We start from the raw sequence: 9,645 nt of genomic DNA, 5'->3' as shown, positions 1-9,645 counted from the left end.
TGAAGTAAAACGCCGAAATAAATATAATTTTTATTTAATTTATCCAATTTCCCAATATTTTACAGGTGTATTGTTATATAGATTTCGTTAATTGTTGTTACTTTATATACACTATATTTTAATATAAAAAATAATAATTTTAAATTCAGAATCATTGAGAATGAAAGAAAAGAAAAGAAGGAAAATAAAGAAATAAATAAAATAAAATAAAGTAAGAAAATAAAATAAGAAAGAAAATAAAGTAATGAAATTTATCAAAGTAAAAAGTAAGTAGATGCCAGAAAAATAATTTAAGAAAGAAAATAAAATTAGAAAGAAAGAAGGAAAAAAAGGTAGACAAATATATATAAAAAAATGAATTAAAAATAATAGAAAGTAATAAATTAGGTATATAAAGATCATTTGGCTACCTATAAATTATATCGATTGATTCTACACTTCCCACATGTCTCGCTTATATTTTTTTACATTCTTTTCTTTTTAAAAAATAATATTTTTATTTATCATCTTTATTTTATTTTAAAAAAATTAATAATTTATTGGTAGTAAATTATTATTTTATTTTTTTTTACCAATCGGTCTTCTCAAAATTTAAAAATATATTTTTTTTTAAAAAAAATTATTCCAAAATTTATTCTTTTTTTCGCGGAAAAAAAAAATTACGAAAAATTGCGGTGGAAATTCGATTCGGCTAATACTTAAAATATTCTGATTTTGATTGGACAAAAAAAAATATGAAATATTTATTTTATCCGCGTGTTTCTCGTCATCGCTGCTAGTCCGTCGAATCGCCACTTATCGAATTTTGATTATCAGCTGGAGGGAAAGCGGCAATATCTATTTTAATTAAATACTTATTCCTTTAGGAAAATTGGCCGAAAATTAATAATTTATATATTCCTACTCCTACTGAAATTAATTTTAAAAAAAAATATTAAAAAATATGTAAAATTTTAAGTTTCCCTTAAGAGGAAGGCTTTGTTAACAAATAAATCATCGACAAAATAATTATTTTTTGGGAGTGGGAGGGGCTTTTAAAGAGGTATTATTTTGAATGGCCGTTTGAAACATCTCCTAAAATTCCAATCACATTTTTAGATCCTTTTCCATTCCTTTATTCTTTTCTTTCATTTTTTTATTTTTTTTTTTGAAAATGTTTGTATTTCTTTTTATCCTAACTTCTTCTTTTTTTTTAAAAAAAAAATTTCTTATTTGCAAAAAAAAAATCTAGATTTTTACCCCAGGATGGGAACCGAATCTCTTATAAAAGGATTTTTTGAAAACTAGTTTTTAAATCTAATTTGCTCTTTATACGAAAAAAAATTTCTGACTCGTTTTAAATGAATGAATGAACCTTAAAACGTATCTCTATTCCTTGCTCTCTTTGTTCGATTCTACTATCCTCCTAACTAATCTGTTAGGGTTTTTACTTTTAACGTTTCCCTTTCGCCTAACACTTAACCGATCCATCTTCTCCGCTGCCCAAGGTTATCCCCCACAATCATCCGCTGAATCCATCCATCACCGCTCATCCACAAATTCCGAAGTATTAGGTATAAAAAAAAATAATAATATATATAATTCGTGTATAAATTTTTTTAAAAAATAAAATCTCATATCCAAAATTGATAACTTGTAAACTTTTGTGGAGTGGGCTCAACTCTATAATTATTCATTCATAGTTATCGCGAATTCGCGGCTAAGTGTAAACAAAAATAAATAAAATACGCTGTATTTTTTTGTTTACTTCCCCTAAAATTCGCGCCAACTGAATTGCTGGCTAAGGATCTTATTTTTTTCGATAACCGACAATCTCGTACTCCTTCCGTATTGGTATCATTAAATCACTGAATTTTGGCGAACGTCCGAAAAGAGTTAGCACAAGCTTTTATCCTAAAATATTCGTCCTCAATCTTCACAGGTTTTGTAAGTTCAGTTTGGGAGTCGGGTTTGATTAGGAGGTGAATTTTACAACACTACTCCTGATACTCGCGTTGTCTACAACCCAAAATTTTACTTTTTTCGAACATTTCTTTTTAAATCTTAATTCTCGCTTCCTATTCCGCGTAGATCTTTACCCCTTCCTATTTATTTATTTTAAAATTCTCTTTTGCATAATTTAATAAAAATATGTGTAAATTTTATTAGTTTATCTTAATGATGGGAAAGGATTAGAAAGAAAGAAAAATCATAATTTTTATGAACAATATGCTGCGGGAAATTTCTAAATTTTTTTCCGGAAATGTATTTTTAGCTTGTGGGAGAAAATCCCGTCTTTTTTTTGATATAACTTAGCATGGAACCTCTTGAACTAAACTCAAACGTTTAAGGGCGAAAAAAAATTTAAGAAATATATAGGGTGCGTATTCGAGATCTGCAAAAGTCTTAAAAAGTGAGAATCGATATGACTGAGTCGGGCTTAATATGTTTAAAAAGGAATTTGGGCTGGGTCTATTTTAAATAAGTTGGGAGTTATCGGTCCGAACAAATTTATTTTAAAAAAAACGCTTCTGCCGGGCTTAAAAATTAGACTCTCAATAAACAGAATAGCCACATGCTTAACAAATCCGTTATAATAGTGCGCACAAATTGGGCGTTTACGTTTTGCCGTTAATAACGTAACGCCTCCCTTGTTTAAATTTGAGGTTGCCTTTTTTTATTAATATCCGTCGTTTTAAATAAATTCTAAAAAAGGATTTGTCTTCGAAAATTATATTATCGTCTGCTTTCTTATTTTTAAATATTCCTTTTTAGGATATAAGTAAGTTATTTATATTACATTTTTATCAAGGATGTGAACCCTTTGACAAATAAAAGGGTTCGGTTTCGGGTACAGGAATAAAATTTAAGAAGGATCCGGTCCAGGGTTCAGGTCCTAGTTCTGGAAACATAAAAATAATGATTCTAAATAAAATTTATTTTTTTTCATTCATTTATTATTATACTTCAATATAATATACACATTTATAATTTACAAATGAAAAATTTTAAAATGAAAAAATTTATATTTTAAATGTTTTATTCAATAGCACAATCATAATATCTACTAAAATATCGTCTTTAAGATTTCCACGTAAATAAGATAATACATATATTTCAAGGATGAAAATTCACGTTCTACCCTTACCTAAAATAGATAGTTATTTTTATAATACATAAATTAATGTTCTTGCGTCGTCGGTATAACCATGACGATTCTAGATAAGATATATAATTCTAAATATATTGAAGAATTTTTCCCCAGAATTTTAAAATATTTGTAACCTTATTTATTCTCTTAACTTCTGAAAACTTTTCTATTAATGATGCAATAGGCAATTTTTGATCCTCCTTTCTATCTGATAATTTGATTTTTTATCTATCTAAAAGGAAAATTTCAAGATCATCAATGTTGCTATCATTATCATTTTCACTACAACCAGTAGGTATTGTCTTAGCCTCCAATATATTGTAAATAATGGAGTTTTGCGTGTGCCATAAATCCTTAAGATGGTCTTTAGCCATTTGTTTTTGCTCAATACTCAATAAAACTTGATATCGAGGGTCTAAATATATAGAAGCGTATTCAACACTATTGCAAATATTGTTGCTCTCAAATTTTCATGTTTTCTAATATTCCATATAAGAAGGACTGTAAATTTTTCTAAATCTAATCGGCATCTAATCCATATGTCATAAAAATCAAATAAACATAATTGTTCTGTTTTTATTTTAATCTTAATATTGTTATTTTTAAAGGTACTAATACAGTAAGGTCCTTTATTTGGCACTAATCATCTTCCGACAAAATGACATATAAAATCATTGCAGAAATCTTTCTAACTTAATAATCGTTCTAGCATCATACAAATTGAGGACCAACGTGTTGTGCATTAACATTTAAATGAAAATATTATTGCTTGCACTACAAAATAATTCTCTTTCAAAATAATCAACATATTTCAATAACTTAGCATATTATTAAATTTACATAATAAAATATTTTTACCTACACTAGAAAATAATTTATGATATCAATCTCTAAATAAAATGGAAGTCCAGGAAGAAAATTTAAAGAAAAACGCGAAGATAAAATAAATAATTCCACAAAAAAAGTTAATAAAATTTAAATTATTTTTAAAAAAATATTATCATTTTTAAAATTTTTTATGACACCTAGAACCTTTGGACCCTTCACTTTTAAAAAGGATCCGGGTTTTGGTACAGCAAAAATACGAGGGTTTAGGGTCCGGTTTCACATGCCTGATTTTTATAGAATATTACAAAACGAAGAATAAAAAGAGTAATGAAAAGGCAAACCTATTTGCGTTATTTTTAAATGCTTGCTAACGCCAAACGGTAATTTTAGATAAAAGGTACTTAGAAAGTCCATACCAAGAGGTACTCAACTACACAGGCTGGATTACATTTCCGGTCAAATAAGATTAGTTCCGGAAATGTAAAAATCATCCTTCCTGAGAGAATATTTCGTATCCCAATTTACATGACACATATATATAAATTATATTTTAAAACACTAAATAATTTTATGTTTATAAAAGTATGCGTTTTTGGAAAAAAAAATTTTTTTTTTAAAGTGTGATTTACTTTAATGGACCATTTTTTTCGCCTTGTCAATTTTGTCCACCACATATTTTCATGATTTTAAAAAAAAAATTAATAAATAAATGATGCTAACCAATTTTTATATTAATAACATGGGAGTGAGTAGGTTTTAGTATAATGGTTAATTCATTAAGTTTTTTTGTTGTCCGATTTCATCCATCTATTATTTTATGATTCATTATTAACTTTATTAGAAACTTCATATAGCAAGAAAAACAATTGGTTTATTTTTTTGCTTAAAGTTTAGGTTTAGTTTTGGATAAAATATTAAGAAAGTTTTTATTATTATTATTAATCAAGCATTTTTAAAGTTACTATCTTCTTTCTTTCTTTTTTTTCGTTTATTTTTATCTTATTTTGTTATTTTTTAAATATATTGATTTATGGGTTTTGACGAAAGATGGAATCACCATTAAAACCTGGAATACAAAATTTTTTTTGTTTTTAGTTTAGGTTTAGTTTTGGATAAAATATTATGAGAGTTTTTATTATTATGGATTAATCAAGCAATGTTTTTTTAAGTTACTTATTATACCAAGTATCTTCTTTCTTTTTTCATTTTTTTAGTTTATTTTTTTTAAATATATTGATTTATGGGTTTTGACGAAAGATGGAATCATGATTAAAACACTGGAATACAAAAAACGATACATTTTATATTATTATTGGTAGAATGTAATTTGGTGAAAGTAATTGAAAAAAATAAAATAAATAATGTTTTGTTGGTTTTTCGAATTTTAAAAAAATAAAATAAATTTGTGGACCAAGGGGAAGAGGATTAATCTTTTTCTAAATATTTTGAAACATAACTTTTGTTAGATTTGTTTTTATTTTGGAATATTTTATACAAAAAAATATGAATGGGGGGGGGGGGGATTAAGTAGTGTTGTTAAACGGCTCGTTTTGATTCGATTTTTAAAAAACGGCTAACTCAATATTTTAGCAAGAAAAAATATTGCCTGATATTTCGATAATATATGCCTAGAATAGACCTGTGCGCCGCCGGTATTTTTATTCACGCCAGAAAAGCCGCCGATTGAGATCTCCAGCGCGAGCCGGCTCGCCGCCAATTTTTATTATGGCGGCGGCGCGGCGTTTGTATTTTTTTAGAAAGCATATTAATTATATTTATATATTAAATTATTATTATTTTAATTTGAATACTAACATTAATTAAATTAAAACATGAATTGTATTCCTTTGCTATATATGATAGAATAGTGTATATTATTTACATTCATTCATACATAATATTTTATTTCCACAAACAATTCATATTAATTATTTTTATGGACTTGCACGTTTTAAACCACCCTATATACAATTATGAAATAACAACTCTCTCTACTAATCATAAATCAAGTTATGTATGGAGGTACTTTGGAAGTCTTATTTTGAAGAATGAAAATAAGAAAAGCACAATAATGCCTGATTATATATATTGCTTAAAATTGGCGAAAAAAGATGAGGAAGATTTAAATACATAATTCATTTTCACAGTAATTTATTTTTATTTTAGACTTTTATATATATTTTATATTTTAGTTATTAAATTTTTAGTAAGAATATAAGTGCAAGTAATCTTTCTCGGCACTTAGTTAATGTTCATAAAATATCAGAAAATATTAATAATGATAAATCCATTCAAAGTCTAAAAATGTTTTTAAAGCTAACACCAAGATGTAGCAACAATATAAAAGATAAAAAATGGCTCTTAGGTTATTATTATTGTTTATTATTATTCATTTAAAATTTTTACCGGTTTGTTAAATTAAAGCTTTTTTTTGAAAGTTCAAAACAACTTTGCCTTTTGAGATCTTTTTAATGTATAAACTTAATATATAATTTATTTAATTAATTATGTAAAACTTTATTTTAAAAGTTAAAACAAATTTATAATTTGTTTCATTCCAGCTCTAATTAAATTGATGTTTTTTAAAAATCTATTTAATGTATAAACTTAATATATAATTTATTATTAATTATTTAGAAATTTATTTTGAAAGTTAAAATAAATCAAATTTATAATCTGTTTCATTCCAGCTCTAATTATTTTGATGTTTAAAATAAATATGAAATCTAATAGAGCGAAATTCTGTTTTGATGTGTAGCTTAGATTTAATGCTATTTGATTCTATAAACAATAAAGGAATATCAGATTTTTTAAAGGTTTAGAATTTATATAATATTAAAAAATAAATTGCCTAAAAAAATAGAAATATAAAATAATTGCTCGTCAGAATTGCCAAATAGGAAAACCATTAGTCGGGGTGCACTAGACGATGTTTATTTATCTATAAAGGCGTATGTTTTAAATCTGATTGATTCTGGACCAAAATTTTGTTCTACCACTTTTGATTTATAGACCGATCATTTCAAGCGTCGAAATTATATCACATTTAGTCTTCATCATTTATAGGAAAATTTTGATTTAAAATATTTTACCCTAGCAACTAGAAATGTGACTCAAAAGTATACTGGGGGAACAATACTATCGAGATTGATAGTATTGAAGAGGAGTTCCATTTATAAGCCAAAATAATACATGTGGTAACTGATGCTGCGACCAATGTCAAAAGAAGCGTCAGATTAGGCGATTATGAAACATTTATGCTTAGGGCATGGACTTCATAATTTGGTTACAGTTGATGGCATAAAAAAATTGCCAGAATTGATATTCTCATTAAAAAAATTAGAGAATTTCAGCCCTCAGATATAGAGTAGCTGATTTGGAATACGAAATTGAGGCTGAACATCGCAAATGTCTGCAATCAATTTAGGAAACAGGTTATATCTTGGATATTGATGAATCTGATCCATACCTTGATGACCATTTTGATATGTCTGATGAATCGGATAATAGAAATGGCATTGCACCAACCAATCTAATTAATGCAACAACTTTAAAATTAAATTGCCCAATCCGCTGGCATAACATATTAATTATGATAGAAAGTGTAAGCAAAATTCCTATAAATAATATTCTAAATAAAATAGGTAAACAATCTTTAAAACTCTTTAATAATGAATGTGATAAGATTGATGAGCTTTCCGCAGTATTAAATCCATTCCGAGAGTCGGTGGAATTTCTTTTCTCCCAAAAAGGATCGACAATAAACTTGGGTTATTATTTAGCAGTGAAATAGAAGCTCATATAAAAATCAATAGATCTGATTGCTAGAATATATGAAAAAAAAGCTTGACCATAGGTTTCCCATTATTGAACTTCAAGTTATTTTATATTTTTATTAATAAAATTATATTTTTAAACATTAGATATTAGCAACTCTACTTGATCCCAGATTTCAAAATCTTAAAGTTATTTCAGAATATTTAAATTCGATAAATCTGAATTCTGAGTAGTATATTTCATACTTTGAATTTTGCTTGCATTTCAAATTTATTTTAATTATAATAAAAATCAATAGAATATTTCTTATATGTGTTGTTGATGTGACTCGATCTGAGTAAAAATGCAATTCCTTAGTCTATTTCTGAGAATGAGAAAATATATAAATTTAAATTGGAGTGAGACAGGAAATAATTTAAGATTAATTAAACTATGTTAACAATGTGTTAGAAAAGATCGCCCAAATAAATTATAAAAAAATGTAACACATTGATTTATAAATTAAATTCATTTTTTAAATAAATATTGCGCCGCCGCCGACAATTTAAGAGGCGGTGGCGAAATCGGCGCGCCGCCGTACGCCGATAAAAAATACAGCCGCCGTTGATTGAGACATCGGCGCACAGGTCTAACCTAGACCTTTGTTTCTTTTATGAGCAAAATCTTCAAATTTGCGTAACATTTTTCCGGATGAAATATTTGGGTTATCCGTTTTTAAAAATCGGCTCAAAACGAGCCGTTTGACAAGACTAGTTTTAAGCAAATTTTTTAAAAATTTTGAATAATTTAATTTGGAGCGTTTTTTTTAAAAAAATAAAATTCTGAAAAGACCTGACCTAGAATCTCTAACAGAAAACTTCTAGAGGCTTGCGATAGGACGAGCCAAAAGATTTAAAACAATGGGAAAGTAAGAGGGCTGGCTAAAGTAAATTTTTTTTTTTAAAAATGGGTGGGTGAATTCGCAATATTTTCCCGTCGAAATTTATATATTTCATAATATTGCATATTTTAGGCTGCATTCAAAGTGGAGACGGATCCGTTTTTTTACATCCGTTCCGTCAAAAGTCAATCTCATTAAAAATGATATATATATGTTCACAGTGCTTCCGTTCCGATACCTTCCGTCTTAAAAACGGATATCCGGCAAAATTTGAAGTCAAAATATTTTGACTTTTTGATACGGCAAATTTTATAGAGCGTTGTAACCTTACTTATAATTTTTTAAAAATGAAAATCAATATATATATCTTTTTTAATGAGATTGACTTTTGACGGGACGGATGTAAAAAAAAGGATTCGTCTCCACCTTTAATGCAGCTTTATAAGTTTTAAATTTAAAAAAAAATATAAACAAAAAGCCTAATCAACCAATAAAATTTTTAAAGCATTTGGCGGGCACGGTAAAAGCAAAATTGACGAATAGAGGGGACAAATTTTGAAGAAAAAAAATAAAGGATGAGCCAGTTAAATAATTTTTAAACAGTGGGCGATCGGGTCTCCCAGTTAAGACCCGTTCATTGCGGACCTCTAGTACCTGCCCAGCGATTTCGGACAAATTTTGCCGCGAATTTATGAGATCCTTTTCATTTATATATATAAATTAAATTTGAATATACCCCAAATTTTATTTTTGAATTTATCATAAATTCACAGCTTATAAGTGTAGTTTTATACATGCTGGTTACTTGAATAAGATAACGGCTAAATCAGGTGATTTTTTTTCTCGTTATTTGAAAAAAAAATGCTTATAGAACTTGAGAGGAGGGGGGGGGAGCGTACATTAGCATAAAAATGGATAATTCTATCTAAAATTAACAAAAAAGAATAAGAAAATTATATCTACAATTCGCGCAAAAGAAATAGTATTTCCACTTAAAATACGCTAAATGAAGACCGTACCTAAAAAAAAA

General features: G+C 27.1%; 1 protein-coding gene across 3 annotated transcripts in view; it reads left to right on the top strand.

The window, feature by feature from the left end:
- Nucleotides 1-1,329: 1,329 nt before the first annotated feature.
- The window catches only part of LOC135928183 (receptor-type tyrosine-protein phosphatase F-like), a 69,186-nt gene continuing 60,870 nt past the window's right edge, over nucleotides 1,330-9,645 (top strand). For 2 of the 3 annotated variants that reach the window (XM_065464562.1, XM_065464563.1), the window contains exon 1: nucleotides 1,332-1,553. In XM_065464562.1, the coding sequence (XP_065320634.1) occupies nucleotides 1,349-1,553 (205 nt within the window). In that variant the 5' untranslated portion in view covers nucleotides 1,332-1,348. Of the gene's footprint in view, nucleotides 1,554-9,645 lie in introns of all 3 variants that reach the window. The other variant, XM_065464561.1, reaches the window with a different exon arrangement.

Source organism: Gordionus sp. m RMFG-2023, chromosome 4 (assembly GCF_954871325.1).
Source record: "Gordionus sp. m RMFG-2023 chromosome 4, tfGorSpeb1-WG-v2, whole genome shotgun sequence".
In the NCBI taxonomy this organism is placed as follows: domain Eukaryota; kingdom Metazoa; phylum Nematomorpha; class Gordioida; order Chordodea; family Parachordodidae; genus Gordionus; species Gordionus sp. m RMFG-2023.
Note: the sequence above shows the minus strand (reverse complement) of the source record. Positions and strands in the feature narration are given on the sequence as shown.